This window comes from Triturus cristatus, chromosome 1_1 (genome assembly GCF_964204655.1).
Source record: "Triturus cristatus chromosome 1_1, aTriCri1.1, whole genome shotgun sequence".
NCBI lineage: Eukaryota > Metazoa > Chordata > Amphibia > Caudata > Salamandridae > Triturus > Triturus cristatus.
This window is the reverse complement of record NC_140579.1, coordinates 133,405,804-133,430,476: the sequence shown is the minus strand read 5'-3', so window position 1 is coordinate 133,430,476 and position 24,673 is coordinate 133,405,804. Positions and strand designations below refer to the sequence as shown.

Below are 24,673 nucleotides of genomic sequence, written 5' to 3'. Positions count from 1 at the left end.
TCTAATAGTGTGCGTGACACCCCACGGTACCTGGCAGCTGTATTTGCAAAAGGCTCTATTATTTCACCTTGCAGACAGAGCACTGTGCCACAAAAAAATATAAATGTTTTTGTCAATATTACAATGCTCCATCCATTTTCCGCCCTTCCCCAAACACCTCATGGCACCAACAAAAGACTGACTGAAGAAAGCGACACTGGCAAGGTCCACCGCCCCGCCCCTCGCAAGCATCAAGGAAAGGTAATAAAAAGTCCAATTACATTCCGTTTATTAAAGGACAAGAAACCCTACGTCATTATGGCTTTTGCTGGCACTGATGGCGTTGGTGTTTAGGAGCATTGGATCAATCTCCACGCCATCCAGCGACTGCTCTGCAGCTTTGGCTTCTGCTGTCTCATTTCTGTTCTTGGTGGTTTAGGCGCTTTGGGCTTTGTGCTCTAAATTAGAAATGATGTTTGGAAAGCGGGTGGCAAAATATATGATCAAGTGCTGCCACTGGCATCCTGTGTGCCGCAAAGCCAGCGGAATTTCAATTATGGATAAGGAGATACGAGAAGGAATTCAGGGGCATATTATCAAGCACGGCGTTAAAATTATCGCCGCAGAGAATTCCAATAGAAGCCCATGTTGACACCAGAACATGGGCTTCTATTGGAATTCTCCAGGGCATATTATCAAGCCCATTATCGCCGCTTTAGCGGCAGTTTTCTGCCGCTAAAGCGGCAATAATTTTAACGGCGTGCTTGATAATATGCCCCTCAGTAAGCCCAACAGAGCACAAAGTGAGAGGACCCAACTGCCTGCTGCATGTGAAATGAAAACTTGGAAAAAGTAAACTAGACACAATAAAACTTTGCCGTTTGCCTGTTGTTTCGCAGGTAAAATAAACATTATAAAAGCCCAAATTTTGTACCGAATGTCAGGCACCGGGATGTACGCAGCAGCCGAGTAGATGCGGACTGGGTGAGGCAGATAGATGGTAGAGCCTGGAGCAAAGTTCCAGGCTCATAACGCGACGGGGAGCAAAGTTCCCGGAGGCCTGCATGGAGGATGGTCAGACCACCAAAGGACTGTTTCAGCTGCAGTTGTGATCGGCTGGCCACAAGAGAACGAAGCCGAATCACACTGCAATTATGGCAGAAACACTTGGAAGTTATACTGTGCACTAATAGCAGTCTGGGCGCTATACAGGTGCTAATTAATAATAACATAGCCTTAAATTAGTCCTCACTTGCATTGTACCCATGAAAAAGACTGTGGGAAGTGCATCTTGTTATAGGCACTTACACTAAGGCTCCACACAAATACCGAAGACCCCCTCCCACCTCCCATCTCCACTGATTGCTTTTGTTTATTCACCTTAAGCGCTCTTTTTAGACAAATGGAAGTGGTGAACAATGATGGTGTTTAGCAGGCATGCTGCTGCAGCCCCTCTCAAGAGGCGGGTAATCTGTGGGGTCCGGCGCCTCCTTGTTCGCCGGGTTAATGAAGAGGTTGGATTAGCAGCTGCATTCTGCGCCAGATCTCATCTCTGGAGAGTGAAATGGAAGGGTTCATGTGGGGGGAAGGGCCATGCATTGTATGAGTAAGGAAAGGGGACTGTAAGTCTCCCTGGGGCATATCAGCAACAACCGGCGATAATTATCGCTAAGTGCACTTAGCACTAGGATAATTATCGCTGGCTAACGTGGATTTTTATCGCTGAGAAAGCATGCTATTAGCAACACTCATCTCAAAAGCGATAAAAATCCTAGCGCTAACTGCCTAATGTGAGATTATCGCTGGAAACCCAGCGATAATCTCACGAAATGTGGCGTTAGCTTGTTGATAGGGCCCCACAAACTTAGCCATGATATCCACCTTCCATAGGATATCATGGCTAAGTCAGTTCTGAAGCAGGGGTAAGGAAAGTAGCGATAACAGGGGTTATCGCTACTTTTCTTGCAGCTATGCTTTATAGCATGGGGCTTGATGATAAGAGAAATGTAGTTTAGCGACATTTCTCCTGTCAGGTCAGGAACAGCCACTTTGCATCTCATTAGAGATGCAAAGCTGGGCGTTAAGAATTTGTGCGCTAATGCAAAGTTTCATGCGTTAGCGTGACCTTGCTAATTAGGCGATAAAATGATCGCTGCTTTTCGGCCGAAAACGGCCGCAAAAGCGGCGATAATGTTCTATCGCTGCCTTGCTGATATGCCCCTTAGTGTCTTCATTGTTATCATTATCAGTATTTTTCCCTCTCATCCAGGTCTGAAACATTTGAGTATTAGGAACACAACCTCTAAACAGCTCAAATGGAGCTTTCTTGGTGATAGAATGTGGGGTTAGGCGGTAACCCATCACACGTTCTAGAATGGCAGTTTTCCAGTCACAAATTTGTTCCGTAGCCAGTTGAATAGTTTCCTTAAGAACACGGTTGAATCTCTCTACCATTCCATTGGATTATGGATGATAGAGAGAGCAACATTTATGGACTATACCTTTTTTTGCCAGGAACTCTTCCATTTCTCTTGATACCAGTTGTACACCATTATCTGTCAGGAGTGATTCAGGAAGGCCCTCCCTAGAGAATATGTTCTCCAAGAACTTAATGACATCTTTAGTTTCTATACTCTGAGTGATTTTTATCTCAGGCCATCGAGAATACATGTCGACCAATATAAGAACATAGGATTGACCAGACTTGGATGAGACAGGACCCACGAGATCCAAAGTAACATGTTGCCAACAAAATTTAGGAGTCTCACGTATGACCATAGGTTGGACTCTGGTTTTACAAATTTTATCACATGCATTACACTCGATGCAGTCTCTTACCATACGCTCAACCTGCATATCAATTCCAGGCCACCAGAAATGAAGACAAATTCTTTCCTTGGTTTTCGAGATGCCTTGATGACCTAGATGAGCTAAATGAACAATCCTTTGCCTGAGAGAAGTAGGAGGAACGAGACGAGTTCCCCTCCAAAGTAAGTCATCCTTCAGAGAAAGTTCATGTCTTGCATTCCAAAACTTTCTAACACCTTCACTCAAAGATCTAATACTGATCCATCCTTCTGAGACAAACTTACACACATTAATTAAATCTTGATCACTTTTAAAGGAGTCTCTCCATTCAGACTCAGAAACAACACCTTCAACGACCTCACATACTCTAAAATTAACAATTTCCCAGGTATCTTCGGCATCAAGAGGATTCACAACACTTCTCTTTGGGACTAGACGAGAAAGGCAATCAGCAACTTTGTTGTCGACTCCCGGTATGTCTTTAACAATAAAGTCATAGTCCTGGAGTGCTATGACCCACTTACATATGCGAGAGGATATAGCATCCAATGACTTTTTGCTAAATACATCCTTTAGGGGTTTGTGGTCTGAATGAACAACTACGGAGGTACCCCAGAGAAACCTTTTGAGCTTCTTTATTGCCCAGAAACTTCACAACCCTTCTTTTTCAATTACTGAATATTGAAGTTCAGGACCAACAAGAGCTCTTGAAAGAAAGGGTATAGTTTCTTCCTTTCCCTCTCTGATCTGTTTAAGTACGGCACCTAACCCATGTGAACTGGCATCAGTGACCAATATAGAGCTCAAGGATGTGTCAAAGCTTTGCAATGATGGAGCAGAAGAAAGAGCCTTTTTAATACCTCCAAACTCCAACTGACACTGAGAAGGCCATGAGAATTTCACACCTTCCTTCAAGAGAGACTGTGAGAAGTTGGCCTGGCATATGCTGGTCACTAGTTATAGTGGCCACCTTGCACCAGTCCAATTCGACTCTTATGGTAGATAGGTTTAAGACAACCTTTTAAAGAAAGCTATCCTAGTGGTAGCTGTGGAGAGCAGCCTTCAGGCTAAGTCTCAGAGGAATGTAAAGCAGCTTGTTTTACCTTATAATCTCTTGAATTGCCAAATGAAAGGACACCACACAGGTATATATATCAAATATATATGTATTTATTACTAGACACACTCTACTAATCTCTTTATGAGATTAGAAGTCAGGAACACATTCAAATATCAACGTTTCACAATAAGTTAAGAACAAATATGGCTGGGGCCCTAGGGGCGTACTAGACCATATACTAAAAAAGAGGTTTAGGAAAGTCGACTTGCAAGGGGACAAGGCCTAGGGCCTGTAGAATCGCTAGGGCTTCACTAATCCACCCAAGGCAGGTAAGTAAAAGACCCACGGGAGACGCGTGCAGTGTGAGAACACAACCGTGGGTTCCCTATTGATTTCAATGGAGCAAGTCGCGGTTGGATTTTTAAAGTTTTAGGGTACTTCGATGAAGTCTACAAGCAAGCTACTTACAAGGTAAGTAATTCGAGGGCCAACACACACTAGGGCACCGGACTGCACGAGTTACCTCACCCAGGGAACCCGGGTGCATAGGTGTCTTTTGGTGTCGGGTCGCGTCGCTGTTTTCTATGGAGAGCAAAGAAGATTTGCTGCTTGCGAAGGCTGAAGAAGTGTCCGGTGGAATCCAAGGCTGGATTCAAGATGTAGAAGACCTGAAAGCACAAGGGACAGTGTTCACAGTCCCTTGCCAGTGACTCGGGGCCAGGAAGATGTATGCCCACAGAAGTCGGTCGAGGGTGAGTGAGAGCAGGCCTAGAGCAACCAGGGGAGCCCTTTGGTTTGATCAGGAAATCTTCAGGGGACCCACAAGCCAACAGGCAAGGGATTGCAAAGACGCCTCGTGAGGAAATACTTTGCAGGAGTAGGCCTCTGATTTTCACTGCAAAACCTGCTGGAGGCTTGGGCCACAAATGGTCCAATGCACAAGTTCGTAGAACGTCGTGAAGGGGTTGCACTCGACAATAGTGTACCCGGGTATTGCTGTTCCTCGTCACTCGTGGGGTCCTCTCGCCTCAGCTCTGCTGGGGACTCACAATGGCCGTCGAGAAGTCAGGAAATCCACTTCCGGGGCTGCAGGAACTTCAGACTCCGGCGAGAGCGGGAAAGTTTGCGACCGTTGATTAGAGTTTTTGGTGCCTGCCAAGCAGGGGAGTCACTCCTTGACTCCAAGGGAGATTCTTCTGTCTTCCAAAGGTAGTGGAACATCGAAGGGCCAGGATTCTTCTTGTAGAGCGTCGTCCAGGGATATCTGATTTGCAATGGCAAGGTTTCCCTATCTTATACTGAAGGTAGGGGAGGGACTAGCTCTATGACCACTCCTATGGGAGGGTCTGGGTAGTGGGTGGTTACACCCACTTCCCTTTGTCCAGTTTCGCGCCAGAGCAGGAGCAGGTAGCCCCTGAACCGGTTTGAGCTGGCATATGCACAGAGGACCGTACTGCTCCCCCAGTGCAGGACTTCAAAGCACTCTAGGAGTGCACCCACCCAGCCCCAATACACTAAATCCTGTCTGGAAGGTGGTGACACCTCCCTGTGACAGGATGCCTATTGTTGGGCCTCCTCCACTGCGAGTTTCAGTCAGCAGCAGGAGGGCAGCCCAGTGTCTGTGCTGGTGGCATCCATTTTGTGATGCCAGGGCTCTTTCAGATTTCTACCGTGTTACCACAGTAGGTACATGTCGTCCCCTCTAGAAGGGTGGGATCATACTCCCACACCAGTTACTGGTGTGGGGGGGTATGATTCCAAGTTGTTTGACACCAAACACGACATGTTTTGATGCAGTCATTCCAAAGTTAGCATTTACCGTTTGGTTATAATGCACTTAAGAGTATATGGTTTAACCGCATCCACAAACAGCCACAGAGAATAGACTCTGCCAGCTGCAGAGGGGTCCTGCTCATGCAGAGGCACCCCCTCACATTGTAAACCAAGCACCCTGCCCTCAGGATTGATAGGGCCTGCCTTAGGGGTGACTGATCGGTTTATATGTGTGTGTTTATGGTGAGATATAGGGAACCTATACCTCAGTGAGGAGTGCTAACACTGCCTCACCCATGCTGCTGTAGCAGGCTTGTGGTGTCAGATTTAGTCTGCTTCCCAGGGGTGGCATAATACATGCTTCAGCCCCTAGTAGACCTGTGAAGTACCTATGCCCTTGGTACCTAGGGTACCATATACTAGGGGCTCATAAGGTACCACAGTATCCAATCACTAGTGCATCTAGTATGCACTCCAAGTTGTTTAGAGAGAACAGAGAGACGGGGGCCCTGATTAGCAGAGACCCAGCCAGTCTATAGCCAGAAATCAGTGTTAACATCAGAAAAAAAGTGGGGGCAACATAAGTGCAGATCCTACTCTCCTACAGAGACCTAAGCTCAAATGTACGAGAGGCAAACTGCGGAACAAATTTGTTGTAATACTCCGCCATGCCGAGGAAAGTTACCAATTCATCCCTGGACTGCGGAACAGGAAGTTCTTCAATAGTTTTCACAAGACGCTCTCTAGGCTTAACACCCTTGCTGGTCAAGCAGTGACCTAAGTAATCAATTTCTGATGGAATGAATTTGCATTTGTTCTCCTGTAACGTTAGACCTCTCTCACTGAAACGTTCAAGCACACATTTCAGTCTTGCATCATGTTCCTTTTGAGATGAGCCATAAATTAAAACATCGTCCTGATATACTTTGACTCCCTCTACCCCACTCAGCACATCTTCCATGACTCTCTGAAACACGGATGGAGCAGAGATCAACCCAAAGGGAAGACGTGTGAATTTAAAGGTTCCAAAAGGAGTTATAAAGGCAGTCAGGTCCATGGATTTCTCATCAATTTTGACTTGGTGGTATGCTGCACGTAGTTTAAAGAGTAAAAGATGCGTGCGTTATTCAGCTGAGCTAGCATTTCAGTTATATTAGGGAGAGTGTACTTATCAGCGACTACAGCATGGTTTAGAGCACGAAGTTCCACACATAAACGAACCTCGCCTGAGGCTTTACGTGCTAAAACCACAGGAGAAATCCATTCACTGGCCTCAGTTTCAGTAATAATAACTTCTTTTTTTAGTTTCTCAAGTCCATTGAACATTGTCTCTTTCATGGCTAAAGGTACACTGCGTACTTTACAATTAACAGGCTGCGAATCAGGTTTTAGTACAATATTATGAGTGTACCCTGAAAGACAACCCAATTTTTCACAAAAATGTCCTTGAATTCTGAGCGCAGGCCACAACTTGAGTCATTCACATTTAGGATGGTACCAGTGTTCAATTCCTTAATTTTAGAAACAGTATTTATACAACCCTTGTTAGAATCTGATTCAGGAGAAGTAGAATTTGGTGCGAAGTCTCTGAGTACTATATGGATCAGCACCAGGGACTAAAGGTATACCTAGATCCGCTTGGTGGAACCAACTGACTATGCTGTCACCCTTGCATGAAATGTATACCTTCCCAGCAGTCATACGCCCTTTATATTCAATACTTCCCATGAAGTACCCAAACAATTTTATTGGTTGACCCCCATAGGCTAAGGGTTTGATATCTGGTTTGTAGATGGTGACTTTCCCACATAGATTTAAATCACAAAATTGTTTTGGAATCAGCGAGACTTTGATGTTGCAATCATTTATCATGACAACATCAATGGGACCTTTATATTTAAACTTTTTTTTTTTTTTTTTTTGCAGAGTTTTATATAGCGCGAACTTGACCCGAATCCAATCAGGTATCAGAGCGCTTTACATAGCACCAGTTACGTTACATGAGGACACGCATTCATATTTTTGTTAGGCACGGGGAGATTTAGTGATTTGCCCAGAATCACAGGATGTTTAGCGTCGTTACCGAGACTCGAACCTAGTTCCCCCAGGTCTGAGGTCGAGCGCCCTAGCCGTTAGGCCAACTCCTCTCCCCGTTGTTAATGGGTGTAAGGATCTCACCACAGTGTAGTTCATTATCATCAGATACAGAGTAGCTCTCGCTTTGTATCAAAACTTCTTTGACACACCTGTTAGATTTATACTTTTTAGATCTACACGCTTTAGTAAAATGACCCATTTTTCCACAATTTTTGCACTTGGATTTAATGGCAGGGCAAGATATGTCATTGGCAAGATGATCTAACCTGTCACAACGGTAGCATTTCGTTTTTGTATCAGCTTTTGATTGAGACTTAGAAGAGTGAGCAATGTGAGTAGACTCATATTTCTTTGAAGTAGATTTAGTTGGTTTATTAGTAACAGTGTGAACTTTTTCATCAACAGAACCATTTTCTTTCTTTTTGAGGACCTCAACACAAGCAAGGGAATGTTCTATTCTTTTTGCAATTTCTACAGCTTCATCAAGTTTAGGGTCATCTTTCTGCCAGAGTTCATCTTTGATTTTCTCAACCGAACAACCTAGCATGAATTGATCACGTATGCGTTCTTCAATAGCACTATAAATTTGCACGTGGCACCTAATTTACGAAGAGCAGTGATGTATGTTTCAACAGACTCATCAGGGTTTTGTACCCTCCTCCCAAAATGAGAACGTTCAAGAATTGTACTAACTTTTGGGAGGTAATGCTTGTCAAGTTTTTTGAGACAGATTTCAAATTCATTCATTACCTGACTCGTCATCAGTTAGATCGGGAAGATGCTCAAAGACTTCCTGTCCCTCTGAACCTAAACAGTGTAAGAGTAAAGCTGATTTTCTTTCTGCACTCAAAGATACACAACAAACTCTTGCATAATTTAAAAACACTTTTCCATTTCGACCAGCGTATATTAGGGTCACCAGGATTGGACAAAAAAAATGGAGGTGAAGTAACATTTTGCATTATGCAAAAATAGTGAATAAATAATGAAGCGTAATGTAAGGTAAGTCTGCAAGCAAGAAATATCCCAAATATGTACTATTGTAATCCAAGGTCAATGAAATTAAAGCTTGTGTAAATAAGATAGCATAAACTTTAAAATCGTAAAAATGTCCTTGAGATAAATTAGGAGCTGTGTGTATCAGCGTTTAATAGTAGATACACCAGTTGCAAGATAATGTATAATTTTTTAACATAACTTTGTACTACAATGTTAATTAAATGCTGTGTGTATCAGCGTAGACAAGATGTTGACACACAAGATGTAATTATAGCTGTGTGTGTCAGCGCGATGTAATTGTTAAACAAAAAATAAATGAATGAAGACTGATATACACAAGTTGCTAGAGCATTGATTTCTCGTTGCTGCTGGCACTACTATAGAAGTACATAAATGTAGGATAAAATTGCTGTGCGCATCAGCGCAATATTTCTCAATATATAGAAATGTTGAATCGAGGTCAGCTGTGCGCATCAGCGCGATGAAGCTTGTGTTGTAGTTTGGCGACAGGCTTCAGTAAGCTGTGCCCGTCAGCGTGCTGGAGCTTGTGACGTTGCTCAGCAACAGGCCTCAGAAGCGTTGTGTTGAAACCCAATGCGCGATGAGAAAGGGTTATGTAGAAGCGTCAGAGCCTCTCATAGCAACAGCTTGTAGCTCATGAGCATAGCTTTGGTGAGACTGCGAGCGTCAGCCAAGCGTAGAGTTAATGCGCAATGACGTAAAACGCTAAAGCTCTTGATAGTGTGATGTCGGGAACGCCAAGAGAGAGGCATGCTGTGTGACGAAGAATGGAACCCGTACTCCGTACTATCCACCCGTCGTAGGTAAGACTCGAGCGCGTGTTTAAATAATGGTAAAAACACTGGCGCGGGAGCCTCTCATGTTTCATTAACGAAAGTGACAAAGTTAAATAACGCACCACCAAGGCATGCGGAATGAGTATGTACGAATGAAACTAGTGTTGAACAAAGTACAAAGCGCAGACAAGTCACAAAGCAGTAGTGAGACGTGATGAGTACAGAAGCAGTGGAAGTAGCGGTGTAGCGCTGAGTATGATATTAGAAAAAAAAAAAACACAGTACCTTTGTTTTTTACGTTTAACGTAGTCGTGTTAGGACGTTGTTGAGAAAGTAAAAATGCAACAGCTCCTCAGCTTTCTGATCAAGAAGAAAGTAGATCTTACTGACTCGGGTTCTTGTTGTTGAAGTTGAGTGTTGGATAAAGAGGATGATGGTTTGTTGAAAGCAGATGTTCATCCCACGATCGTCGCCAGTGTGAAGAAGTACATGAGGCAGTAGATAGATAAACGGTTCTTCTTTATTTTAAGTAGAAGTAATTAGAATGTCCTATCCACAAGACAGCCAGAAGCAACTGACATCCTGTGCCAGGCAACTAAGGTAGATTCTTCATACATTCTAGATTTCTAAGACAGCAAGTTCTAAGTAGGGAGATACACCAACACAGAGTAGCAGAGTAATGGAACAGCATTACCACAGAAGGTATGTGCAGATGGTAAGGGGAGAGTCTATGGAAATAATCCATCCTAGAGGGTGTGTTTAGCCAACTCTTACCTTCTTGCTGGAAAATCAGCCATTATGGATTTGGAAGATTTGATGCACTCTGGGACAAAATAATGCCACACTCTACAGGATGTGGTCATAACTTTGAGGAGTTACCCTGCTCCCATTGGTCAGAAGTGACCTCCTGCATGACCCAAAGAACTTGGAATAAGTATCTGATGGGGGCAGAGCCCTCCAGATCTGCTGCTTGAAACTCACTGAAGCAAGAAGTGCCCAGCTGAGAAGTTTTGCTGTGCAAAGATTTCTAAGGCCTGACCTCTGAAAACTGCACCATCTGAAACAACAGCCCTGTGGATTATTTTGCCGAAAAAGAACTAAAGAGTGGACTCCCTGAAAGCTACAGGTTCAACGAGCTCAACTGGAACATCACCAACTAAATCTACACCTTGGATTGCCATCAGTGGATTTGTAAGGGTTTTGTACCCGTGGATTGTGGGAACTGACGTCCTCAACTTTCAAGGACCATCTTGGAGCTTCCAGACCCTTGGGGTAAGTTTGAGACACTTGGGACCCCATGAGGAACTTCAGGAAGAAGTTCAAGAAGTTTGGAGAAGTTTGGAGCAACTTTGAAAAAAGCTCCCTAGAGGGACCGACTCAACCTGGCCAGCCAGGCCGCCTGCCTTCAACCGCGAGTCGGCCAAGCCATCCTGGTTCATCCCGCTAAAAGCTCAATTTCATCAAATTCCAGAGATTGGCCGGGACTAGAGAAAATCTGAAGCCGGTGAACCCTCACCGGATCCGGCTACATGAGGAGCATTGAGAGACCCCGCGAGAAAAAGCTCCAGAAAAATTTCGACGTCCGCTCGTAGAAAAGGTGACCGGGAGCAACCGCGAGAGCCGAGCCGCCTGCCTTCCATCGCGTGTCGGCCTGGATTCCTGGGTTGTCCGACTGAAACAAACTTGAAATATTTTCAAAATCCGCTCCAGGGAATTTGACTGGAACCCCATCACAAGTCAAGCCGGCGAACCCTCACTGGATCTGGACTGCCTGGGAGCTTTGAGGACCCCCGGGAAGAAAAGCTCCAGAAAGGTTTCTAAGTGTGAAGGTAGAAACTGAGACCGGGACCTGCCAGGAGCTGTAGTCGCTCAGCGCTCCATCGCGCCCAGCCTGAAACTTTGACTTTGGTCCGGTCTATCACGAGCAGGTATCACAATTTGGTGCTATGATCTGCTAAGTGCTATATTTTATTAAATCTTTGAAAATTCATATCTCTGGTTCCCTACATTGGATTTTTATCGTTGTGGTGTCATTTTAAAGATAAAAATATTTTCTATTTTTATAAATTGGTGTTGGATTTTTATTATGTATTGTGTCTTAATTATTTACTGAAATTGTGTTTTTAAATGCTTTACATACCTGTCTTTGAAGATAAGCCTGTCTGCTCGCAGCCACGTTACCAAGGGTTGAGCATAGGAATAATTTTCTAAGACCTATTCTGAGTCCTATCATGTGTTATTGGCCTTATTGCCAGTGGCAGAGCTACATTTGCCCCTACCAATAACCCACTTTCCAACACCGGGCCTTTACTTTCGCTTGCAAAACAATGACGGGCATATTTACAAGTGAATGGCGAAGCGTGGGGTTAAGCATATATTGCTAAAGTCACACTCCGCCATCCTGAATATGCAAGGATGCGCCGTATTTACAATGGTACGGCACATCCCTGTGTTTTCCTTAGCGCTGGTGCTAAACTCAGCTGCCTAGCGTCAGCGCAGGAACCCTTCCACCATAGCGCAAGGGTGCCTGCATTGAGGAAACAGTTCTTTATGTGCAGGAAGGTGTCATTCCTGCACATAAACAATCCCTAATGATGATTTGTATCAGTTGTAGATCATCATTTTTTTAATGATTGTTTATATGTAGTATGGAACACCTTCCTGTACATAAACAATCATTCATGGTGTTTTGCTGTTTCTGTATGTACTGCACAATTTAGCACTCATAGAAATAGCAAAAACAAGGAGAAATGAAACATTTGTCCTCATTTTGCCATGTTAAGACCAGGTTTTCCCTGGTCCTAATTTTGGCACGGCTCCATATTTACAACACCTTTGTAAATAGTGGTCAGCGTCAAAATCAATGGGTGTTGCAGCGGAACACCCACCGAAACACCCATTGCCCACCTCTTCCACGCTAAGTGTAGCATGAAAGGGGGCCTTATTCAAAAGGCGGCGTTAAACCACGTTAAGTGGCTCAATACTGCCTGGTAAATAAGGCAAATTGATTATCACCCCAGGAACATCACAAAAAGTGATGCTACTGTGGCGATAAACCCTTGTAAATGTGCCCAAGAGTAAGTAAGTCTTTATTACAGATTAATAAAAATTATTGCAAATGTATAACACAAAAATTAAAATCTGCTTGTTAACATGGGTTAAAAGAGCCACAATAAGTTCAATAAAATAAACAATTAACGTTCAAAATAATAATAAAAAAAGAGAATACTGTTTAAGTGAAGCAAGTGCTGCCAACCAAAAATCGCAAAAATGCGTGTATTGCCAAACATCATTGTTCACGAAAAATGTACAGTTAGAGTCTCGTACCTGGATTAGCTACCTGAAACGATAACAGCAGGGAGTAATCTCTAATGAGTAAGTATAAAACAAAGATTGTGTTACACAGGGTATCACACTATGCAGTTGTAACAGTAGTGACTGAGCGTGATAAGTGCAATGTAATACATAAAGTCATGTTACTCCAGAAGGTTTTGGAGCAATGAACAAGAAGTGGTCTCTAAAATGCAGAAAAGAGAAAAAAGAGAAAATTTTTGTTGCACTGGGAATCACCGACTGCGACGGAAACAGCCTGTTTACTTGCAGTAGAATCTTTGTGGCCCTGCAGAAAAGCTGGATGTTATGCCCATTTAGAAGCGCCATCACTGCAGGACGGCAGGATCTGATCTGACGAGCTCTTAGGCAAGGACATAACAGGTTCCGTCTGAGGTGGCTGATGGCGGAACAAATGCACAAAAAATGTGATACACTTTCTTCTGAGAGACCACATAGGTGGCAGAGGTGGTCCGGACAAGTTCACATCCAGACTGGAACCAGATCTATATGGATTAAAAGAAGAGAGTGTATAATGGGCTGTGAAATATGATTTGTGAGATATAGTTGTGGGCTCCAATTGCTATAAGAGTGAAGAACTGACCATCCCTGCCTGCTTTGTTGAATGTCCAAGAATGTATTTTAAACGCATTGTATGTAAATTTTTGTGAAGGCAGTAAAGCCAATGTTTGAATCCCATGCTTTGGCCAGATTTAGATTGGTTAGAGTTTGCTGAACCACTGTTGTAAGTTATTTTTATATATGGGCTGGTTCTCTATCTCTGACCAGCACAGAGCAGTAAGGGGCATATCAGCAACAACCGGCGATAATTATCGCTAAGCGCACTTAGCGCTAGGATAATTATCGCCGGCTAACGTGGATTTTTATCGCTGAGATAGCGTGCTATTAGCAACGCTTACCTCAAACGCGATGAAAATCCTAGCGCTAACTGCCTAACGTGAGATTATCGCTGGAAACCCAGCGATAATCTCACGAAATGTGGCGTTAGCTTGTTGATAGGGCCCCACAAACTTAGCCATGATATCCACCTTCCATAGGATATCATGGCTAAGTCAGTCCTGAAGCAGGCGTAAGCAAAGTAGCGATAACAGGGTTATCGCTACTTTTCTAGCCGCTATGCTTTATAGCGTGCGGCTTGATGATAGGAGAAATGTCGCTTAGCGACATTTCTCCTGTCATGTCAGGTCAGGAACGCCCACTTTCTCATTAGAGATGCAAAGCTGGGCGTTAAGAATTTGTGTGCTAATGCAAGGTTTCACGCGTTAGCGTGACCTTGTTAATTAGGTGATAAAATTATCGTCGCTTTTCGGCTTAAAACGGCCGCAAAAGCGGCGATAATTTTCTATCGCCGCCTTGTAGATATGCCCCTAAGGGGTATATCAGCAACAACCGGTGATAATTATCGCTAAGCGCAGTTAGCGCTAAGATAATTATCGCCGGCTAACGTGGATGTAATAATTAAAGCATGTGCTGTGCTACAACATGAAGCATGGCGCCCATGCCTATTAAACTTATGCGCCTGATGAACAAAGTAGTCCCTAAACGAAACAGATACAGACATATGGCGTAACTAAACTGTAGTTGGCCGGTGCTCCTTGCCATAAAATGAAAGTGACGTTTCTGGAGCGACAACCAATAAGGAGCCAGCAAAGCAGAGTAACATGGGAGTGAACCAATGGCAAGCAGCAGGCGGGATTCCACTCAGTATACTGATTACAGCAGGGCTTGCAGACAGCTCATGCGCTCTGCCTAGGCTCGACCTAAAAACGGGAGGAAAACCAAGGAGATAGCAGTGAGAAGGAAAAGCAAAGAGCAGGCCCTCTAAAAACAGTGGAAAGGGATTGAGAAAGCAGGGAAAAATCTGGGAAAAGCAAGGAGAAAGCACTCAAAAAAACTGTGGAATAGGAAAAAGAAAGCAGTGAAAAATGAGGGAAAAGCAAGGAGAAAGCACTCAGAAAACAGGGTAGAAGCAAGGGCAAGACTGGCGCAAGAGCGATACAGCAGCACAGGGAGAGCTTGGACTTTGACCTGCTCAATCGTGTCACACTGCTGCCTCCATTAAGTAGATCCTGGTAGGAGGTGGTGGGCCGGACTAGGCGGGAGGCAGGAAAATGGGCGGCAGTGGCAATGAGGGAAAAACAAGGAGAAAGCAATAAAAATGTGGGGGAAGCACAGAGAAGGTGCTCAAAAACCAGGGAAAGCAGAAGGAAAAGCAATGAGAACGAGGGAAAAGCAGGAAGGAAGCACTCAGAAAATGGTGGTAAAAGAAAGCATTTCTAAAAGGAGCAAGAAGCAAGGGCAAGACAGTCACAAGAGTGATGCAGCAGCACAGGGGGAACTGGGCCTGGAAAACTAAACCACCCCTTGTGATAATGTGCTAAAATGTGTTTAATACAAACTAAATATTCCCACATGGTGTTGTGCTGTGCAAGAAAAAAAAACATCTGTTTTTGTTTTGTACTTTGTTCACTCAGATGCTGCATTTGTGAATAGATGGATCAGTTAAGGGCTGTTACTTACAGCATCCAAAATGTACTTGACACAGAGTAGAACTAGAAGGAAATGTTTAGAGGGATAGTCAGTATCTTAATGTTTGTCCTGTGGTGTTACTTTTAATCTGTGCCTGGCCGAGAATGGAGCTCTTACTACAGAATTGTCTGATCCTCATTTTTTCTTACAGGTTCAGTCCTAGAGCTGGGGAGGGAGGCTCCCATCAGCACCTTCAGCAAAGAGAGAGCATCCTTTGACCAAGATGAGGAATCCACCTCTGAGGCTTCAGCAGCCTCTGGCCCTGGCAGTGGGAGGAAGTAGCAGCTCCAGAATTCTACCCTCTGTCGCCCCCTTCTAGCTTCCATGCAAGCTTCAGTTTTCTTGTTATTAATTATGCCCTTGATTATCAAATGGTGGAGGGAAAGATTGTAATGGAAACTTCTGACATACTTGCAACAGATGAAAATGTATTTCTCATTTTGATTTATTTTGATTGTATTTATCTTGAAAATACATATTCTTGCTTTTTGGGTTGAAGTGTAGATATTTAAATTCAGATTTTTAGACAGATTAACGTCTTTCTAACAATAAGTTATTTTTGTATTCCTGCTGAACCCTTGTTCTTTTGAAGTCTCTTAGCATAACTAGCAGAAATCGCCGCTGGTGGCATTTGTGTTCGAAGATTCCAGTGTTTCTACACTCAATTTACAGATGGGTCTAAAAATGAGGAACAATGCGTCATTGATCACCCACAATAATTTATAAACTGAGGTTGGGCACTGAGTAGAGGAGTCTGATAAAGAAGTTATTAGTGTTGTTGTCTGGAAGGAGGATAACTTTAGACCCGTACATCTGTGTGCAGTGGAAACTTGCAGTATTGTGCACCTACATACAGAGTGTACAGTTTCCGGATCACACCTCTGTGTACAGAATGGACAGTATTAGAGCTGCACATCTGTGTAGAATGGATAGTTGCATCATTGGACAGCTACATGCAGAGTACATGGTGGCCGGATCCTTCCTCTGTGTACAGAGTTGATAGTATCAGAGCTGTACATCTGTGTGCAGTGGATAGTCGCAGGATTGTACAACTATGTACAGACTGAACGGAGTCGGATATCTGTGTGCAGTGGAAAGTCACAGGATTGTACAGATACATGCAGGTTGGGTGCTGTCCGGATCGTACTTCTGTGTACAGAGTGGATAGTTTCAAACCCATACATCTGTATGCAGTGGATAGGCACAGGATTGTACAGCGATGTGCAGACTGGACGTTGTACAGTTGATGAAGGTGGGATCATACATCTGTATGTAGACTGTATAATGTGGCAGCTGTCCAGGCATATGCTGAGTAGGCAGTGTCAAGACCAGACAAGCATATGAAGAGTGTATAGTGTTGGGACAGAACATCTGTGTACAGAGTAGGTCCAGAGCTGTACATCTGTGTGCAGAGTGGATAGTGCCTGGACTGTACGTATGCCTCCAGACTGGATAGTGTTAGGAAGCATGCATCAACATGAAGTGGGGATATTGTTTGGATCTGTACATCCATATGAAGTGTGGAAATTGTTGGGATCCGTGAATCTGGCTGCAGGGTGGAACATGTAGGCACCACGCATCTGTGTGAAGAATAGATAGTATTACGGTCTTGCATTCATATAAAGAGTGGATAGTGTTAGGACTTGTTCGTCTGTATGAAGAGTGGATAGTGCTGGGATCTGTGCATGAGCGGATGATATTAAAATATGGGGGCATTATTGAGTGGAGCAGATCTGAGCTCCATGTGGGTGAGCTCAGAGCAGGATGCCATCGATGTGAGAGTGTCCTAATGAATCAACTGTCCTTTACCTGTGGGTGTATTTGAAGAAAATAAAGATAAAACAGACCCTGTATATGTTTCTGTCATGATGTGATTTGCAATTATTTCCTCTCCATCTGTTCCAAACATCATGAGCAAAGTCCTAACTGCTGAAGCCACATTTTTATTTTTAAGTTACAGTCGTTGGGGTCCTGGAAGTGTCCAAGTTCACAGACCCTGCAAGAGCTTTGTAGTTATTACCATAGAGCATCAGCCCCAAAATCACCAGTCTTTGCCCCATGGTTAACCATGATCGAAATGAATCCGCACTTTATACTACCGGATTACACCATACCTGAAGTACCACAGCAGGAAGATGATGATGGCGACTCAGGTCATGTAAGTAGTGAGTTAGGTGACTATCAGGAACCAATCTGGGAAGATGAACATTGGAATGCGTTCTTCTCGCTGCTGAACACGCAGAGGCAGCTGGACCCCAGCAATCCCCAGAAATCATCTGACGAACACTGAACCAGAGACACCAGTGCTCATCCGATAATCTCAAGGGAAGGGGGTTTGGGGAAAAAAAAAAAACTAAAATCAATATTTAAAACAAAAAGCCAAAATAAAGAAAGAAACAACTGGTGCACGTTTGTGCCGGTGGAGAAGCAAACTCTGGGCCACAGAACAATATGGGACATCTGTCCCAAATCTAGGAATGAGTATGGAGACCAGCTCCTGCAGCAGTAGTAAAAGACATCAATAAGAACACAAATAATCAATGACATATATCATGCATAAACTTCTGCATTGGGTCACTATAAAAAAGGTTTATTAGAATGATTAGAATAAATCAGAACTGCACGCACACCATATGGCACCAAGGATAAATACACACTCACACAATATTGCGCCAAAGTTTAATAAACACTCACACAATATTGTTCCAACGAAGATTACACATAAGCACACCATAGATTCCTATTTCAATGAGATAAAACATAATCTGTATCTTTCAGCTAAAGTATGTCCAAGGCTGGAGAGCGTTATCAAGACCTTTTTTCAGCAAGAAAAAACAGACGTAACAGGATAGCAATGAACACTGCAATAATAATATACACTTCTATCAGCATGAACTATGCACGAATTACATAAATGATATGAGGAGGAAATGACCAAAATTCAGGCAAGTAGCGTAAAGTAAGCTGAGTGGGAACAAGAGGGAACTGTGATATAGGAAACAAAGTCTCCCCAATAACCAGAAATGAGCAGGGAGTCAAAACAATGGAATTCCACTGAGCACAAGAGTTAAATGTAGCCCAAAAAAGATTTATACTTATCTGCGAGTAGCAGCAGCAAGGATAGAACAGGACTCATCCGACCAGCACCTGTAGAGAAAAGCCATCACACTGCAGGATCTTCAACAGGAAACTCAATGCAAAGCACCGAAGATGAGCCTGGGTGAGAGTTAAATACCTTCTGCCAGGCTCATGAGTCATGGAGGTTGCTGAGTCATGGAGGCTTGTTTAGTCACGGAGGCTACTGAGTCATGGAGTTCGCTGAGTCACGAAGGCTGCTGAGTCATGGAGGCTTGTTGAGTCATGAAGGCTTGTTGAGTCATGGAGGCTGCTGAGTCATGGAGGTTGCTGAGTCAAGCTCTGGTGTAGCCTAGAAACAAAGATAAGGAAAACACCACCACATACCAGAGCAGGGAATTAAAGAAAATAAAGAAATATAAGTCAGCTTTTCTTCCTCGGGGAACACGGGGAGTAAAAGAGGGGACGAGCTGAGGGCGAGAGGCATGTGTTGAGAACCTGCTAGGAGCTCCCACCCGACAGGCAGTCTTCCTAGGTAGGATGTAAGTGAGTGAAATGCACCTAGTAGCCTGGGGTTCACCCTGAATAGTTCCCCCACTACTGCTGGAGTGCGGAAGGTGATGGGCAGTCTGATGGATCCTGACAATGACCTACGTCTGGGTGAACCACCAGAGTTTGAGGATGAGCTCTACTTCTCTGACAACTAAGCTTTTGAGTTACTTTCTATCTTCCTTTGACTCCCCCCCCCAAAAAAACCCAAAAAGATATAGCTAAGGAACATTAATTACTTTATTCTTTGTGTGTGTCATTGTCTTTCTGGTTTACAAATCCATCCCCACCGTCTTACTCTTTTATTGCCGGATTGGAGCTGCAACTGTGTGCAGTCAGTGAAGTTCACTCCTCCTGACTGGCCCTAATGCCATTTCCATTAAGCCAGACATTGGATGGAGAATACAACAAATGTGAAATGTGTGCCTGCCTCCAAACCTGGGCCCTGACTATATATCTATCCTTTCCTAGCCTAGAGGAACTGCCCCAAAAGAACAGGTAAATGATGGCGTGCATTGCACACTGAGTGATTGTTGTTTGTTGTGAAGGATGTCTACAATTATACATACAAAAAAGTGACTCAAGTCAATCTTTCTCTCTTGTTGTTCAATAACAAAATTATACTACTGCAGTCCGATCCATTGCATTTTTGAGTCGGGACGAGTCTGGACTAACTCGGGACACTGTTGGTACGGAGTTGGATAACCTTACTCGCTGTCAGAGTCAGGAGGATCAGAGATGATTGATGGAAGAACTCACCGCATGAAGTGGCCTAAAGGTAAACAGCAACACCAGACCTACATGTCTGTGTAGTAGTTGCAGCGAGTGTGGTGTGACTGACAGCGGTGTATTGATTTTTTACTGAATTTGGAAAACGCTATGTTGCTGTGTGTATGCTCACTGTACTGTCTGGCTCAAATTCAAAGCTAAGTGGAGGTTGGGTGGGGGGACATGATTTAGCCATGCCGCTTCTGAAAGCCTTCTTGCTGCACCCCTCCTTAATTATGCAGTTTAACTTTTCTCCTTGATTTTTCAATATTCTTTTTGTTTTTCCATCTAAAGGCCCTTTACTCTTCCCCATATTGGAAAAACAACTCACACTTACCTTACCAAACCGCATCAGCAAGGCACCCAAGATTGACGGACGGATGGTCCAAGGAAGGACCAAGAGGAATGCGGAGATGGAACTCCCAATTTTGCAATAATACAGTATCATTTTTTTTCCTCTTCAATCATTACGACAGTGTGTTGTTTATGTTTGCTTATATTTGACTACTACATATATTTGAATTGTATTTTCTGTCTTTCAAAGGAAACCAAGTACAACAGAACATAATGAATGTAACTTGGATCTATCTGGGGGCAGACAGACAATTGCATAATTAATATACTGCCCTGTACTAGTCTCATGATCATACAAGCATTTCCCTTTTCTCCCTTAACATATTTATGATGTCTTTGTCAAACCTTTCCCTCAAATCCCCCTTCCCAACTATTCATCAAACCCTAACCCTCTTCCCCTGGGCTGTGTGATTTATTGAGGTGTGACTAAATCAAATGTACACCAATAATTGATCACACACTTGCTGGGGTGGATGTGGTGATAGCAACACTAACTCAAGGCAGGGCGAGGATCTTCTTCTGCTCTAAGTATATATATATAAATGTATAGCCCACACTGGCAATATATAGATTAGATTGGCCACTTATACACAGTAGTCGATATTCAGTTTTTTTTCAGAGGAACATAATCCATCATAAATAATTGCCTGCATCATCATCCTTCCAGCACTAAAGGTTATGCTTGTCCACTTCAGAGCTCGAGTCGACTTCAGTTTGTAATAACTTGTACTAGGCGTGCCCACCATTCTGTTTTATTTGACTTTTGCATTGCTTATCATCATGGTTTCTTGTTTGGCAGTCTTCTTCTTGCGTACTATAATTCTACTAGTGTTCCCTAGTCTCCCTCTTGTGATTGTCTCATTTTCTTTTTTTGCTAATGCTACTGACTACTACTACTACCATCACTTTGGGAAACCAAACCATCACCATACAGCCATCGCTTCACTAATCATCAATCACAGGTAAGAGAAGAAGTGTTGGGGATGCAATAATGTATATACTATGGAAATTAATTAATTAATTCACACCCCCACACCCTTCCGAATCCATAGGGGTTTTAGTTGTGGACTGCATAGACTAGGAGGAGAGACTGACAGTAGCAGGACAATTGAGGGTACTGCATGTGAGGGATGGGCAGAAAATAAATCTGGGAGGCTGTATGTGCTTCTTAATGTTGGCGTTTATTTTGGAAGTCAATGCAACAAAAATATAAATCTGGGGCACAGCATAACAAAATTATTGTTTTGGTTCTGTTATCTGTTCTGGATTTGCCAGGGCTTTTTTACTCCTTTTTCTTGTCCTTTTCTTAATTCTCAAGTTCGGTCTCCAAGGGTGCTTCATCCCCGGATTATCAGGAGAGAACACAAGGAAAATTGAGTTAAGTATTAGGTTCTGTCCAATTGGTGAAGTAATAAAATTGATTGTCACCACACCTGGGTGTACATTGCACAAAAAATCCCTTTTCTTTGGATAATACATTTTTATAGCTTCTAGCCCTGTGATGGTGGGGTGAGGAAAAGAGAGGAGGTTTAGTGCACAAAGGAGAGAAAGAAAACAAATACACACATATGAATATATATAACAAATTCTGTGTCACTTTGTTCTCTTATTTTTAAACTGATTATAGGGTCTTCTTGAATCCTTTTTATAGCTCTCCTTATGCTACCGCTTTAACCCTTTCGTCTGGTACTCTTTGTTTATATGTTTGTTTGTTTCTTTGCTTTCCTCTCCAAATTCTGACTATTTCTTCTTGGGATCAATTCTTAATCTTTGTATTACATCAGAGAGCTCTTTTTGGTCCCCCTCTTTCTACTTTTCTCCCCGCGTTTCCCTTCTCCACCCCGTACTCCCGCACCCCAAAGGTACCGTCTCCCACTGTCCCCATACCGGGTAAGCCGCATCTCTTCCCTGAGTTGCAGCAGGGACTTAAGATCTCCTGGGGCAACCACCACTCTTTGCTCGACCCTTCTGGAGCCTTGTTGTCCTCTGGCACTTTTCTCCCATTTTCAGCTGCAGAAACAGAACATCCGTCTTCTTCCTCCCAACCGGTGTCTTCGTCCTCCTCCTCTTTAACCCCTTGAGTTTCTGGAGTCTTCTGGATTCCACCTTACTCCGCCTTCTGCCCCAGGTCCTATGCTTCTGGCTCCGCCTTCCGGGAGTAGCTCATCCTCACACCGCATTTATCTGTTGGTGTGTTACACTATCAGCAGATTTCAAAAACTGGCTGTGGCGATGCAGCAAAGGAAACAGTGCGAAGTAAAAGAGTAACCCCCCGAAAAAGATTTACATGATATGTTAAACTATAAATAATTTATTCCCCAAACAAATATAAACTAGAAGGAAAGAAACCCTCAACACCTGACCCACCCTCTCCCTTACCCCTACCAATGTCCAGTAAAGCAAGTCCAAAAGAATTGTCAATAAAAGAAAATGTCCACAAAAAAAGAATATCCATGTTTTCCCCAACTCCCACATTTCCACCCTCTCCCCAACAAGTCCCACCCACCCAAAAAATATTTTAAAAGGGGCAAGAGTCAAGAGACTGAGGTCTAGCGGCGGGCTAGCCAGATCTTGCACTCAAGAAGAGAGAAGCACTCCTCCATCCTGCCCTCTAGGGGCCCCATCTGGAGCAGCATGTGGCGCTGAAGGTTTTTACAGGAACAACAGGGGTGCCCAGCAGTAGTTGACTTGCTGCAGGCGGCTGTCAGACCAGGGCACTGTACCACCGGAGGCACGGGGGGGCCTGGCTGGGGCCTGGGGCATTGGAGGCTGAAGCTGCTGCCTCCTCCTGCTCCTCCGCCAGAGCCACCAGCTGCCGATATTCATCCCTGATGTCCTCCAGCTTCCATTGCTGGGTTTTGGCTGCTAACTCCTGACTGTTGGGTTGGGAAGGAGTAGATATATCAATCAAGAAAGAAAAAAGACAATTGTAACCAATACTCTTAGCAAAACAGTAGCACAAGATTATACACATAAAATTATAGTGGCACAGAAGCACCTGAAGTACATAACATTTGTGGTATCCTCACTTTCTCGGCCCCAAAGATTTGGATGTGATTAGAGTTTCAGGCATTTGGCACTATGGAGTAGACAAGTATTCTTTTCTCTCTTGTTTAGCTAAATTAATCTTGCAGGCATGCCAGCTCAGTCATCTTGCACCCTAGACAGACATACTCATGTCGCAGACTCGGGTTACTTTACTACTGTCTGTAGGTGGGGCAGCTGTACTACACAATTATCTATTTTTCTATTATGGCCATACTCTGTTAAATCAATGGCAAATGCTCAATTTCACTTTCACCCTGACTACTACAACAAGGCAGATGATATGATTTCTAATATGAATGATGATATATGTCATGACGTCACGTGATGTGAGATACTACTATTGTTTGCTTGTAACCATGCAGCCGATAGGCCACCCATGGCAGACACATTCGTAATGACATGGGTAGGGAGCGGGAGTGGGCCTCGGAGTCGGAGGGAGGCAATTGATTGGTGGGTATGTACACAATATATATGTTGTGCTTGCAAACTACTGTGAGTCAAGGGAGTATTCTGAAATACAACCTCAAACCTTTGAATCAAAAACCTTAAAAAAACAACAATCCTTATTGATTCTTCTTCCCGGGGATTTTTCCATTTATCATTGCATTGCTCTTCTAGCATTATTTTCATTTATTTATTATTTTATTTTATTCTTTACTCTTGGCTTTGCTACTGTGGCACGGTTTAATTTTCTTTTACATTCTCTTCATCCAGTCTTCACCTATAATACCATCCATCAAAACATCACTATTATTCTCAACAAACCTTTCATCAACAACATACATTTGTCATTTAACCACCAGTGCGTCCAAGATTGTCTTTGAGTTTGACCCATCAAACCACCCAGAGGATTCCTTTCACCCATACAGTTTCACCCAACCAGACTAGCATCCTTTCTTTCACCTTTCACCCATCCTTCAACAACCCATTCATCCTATCAGCCACCTATATGCATCCCGGGGCCCCTTCCTTCACCTATGCATCCTTCTCTGCCAGTCATATATTACATGTCACCTGTCTTTCCTCCTTCCATCCTTCTTTCCCTTTACCATCAACCCATCAAGGTTGTCTGACTCTTAGTCTTCTTCATAAAACTCACTGATGAGTTGAAGATAGAAGAGGCCATTAGTTACTCAACTCCCGCTAATGCTAAGGGTGTCTTCTTCAACTGTTTACAACAGGCTCAGAATAATGCCAAGGAGATTTTTTCTATCGTCCAGAGTTTTATGTCCCCTGTGGCGCAGAGCAGTGTTCTTCCGGTGACAGTTGACTGGTGCGAATCACTCTCCACTTTTTTCCGGGATAAGATTTTAAAGATACAGAGTAGCTTCTCTATCCCTGTTGTGTTAGATGGACCCACGGCCCCTCTGGATTCACCGCCCACTGCTCCCGGCGCCCTGCCTCTTGAGCATTCCCTTTCTAATTTTACACCGGTGGACTTGTCCTGCACCTTAAGAATTTTGCAGGGCCTTAAGTCCGGCTCGCC

General features: G+C 43.6%; 1 protein-coding gene across 1 annotated transcript in view; it reads left to right on the top strand.

Annotated features, from left to right (window-relative positions):
- LOC146869802 (uncharacterized) overlaps window positions 1-24,673 on the top strand; it is a 508,722-nt gene that overhangs the window by 199,172 nt on the left and 284,877 nt on the right. Inside the window, exon 11 of the mRNA XM_085640499.1 lies at window positions 15,545-15,671. Coding sequence (XP_085496625.1) covers window positions 15,545-15,671 — 127 coding nt within the window. The remainder of the gene's footprint in view (window positions 1-15,544; window positions 15,672-24,673) is intronic.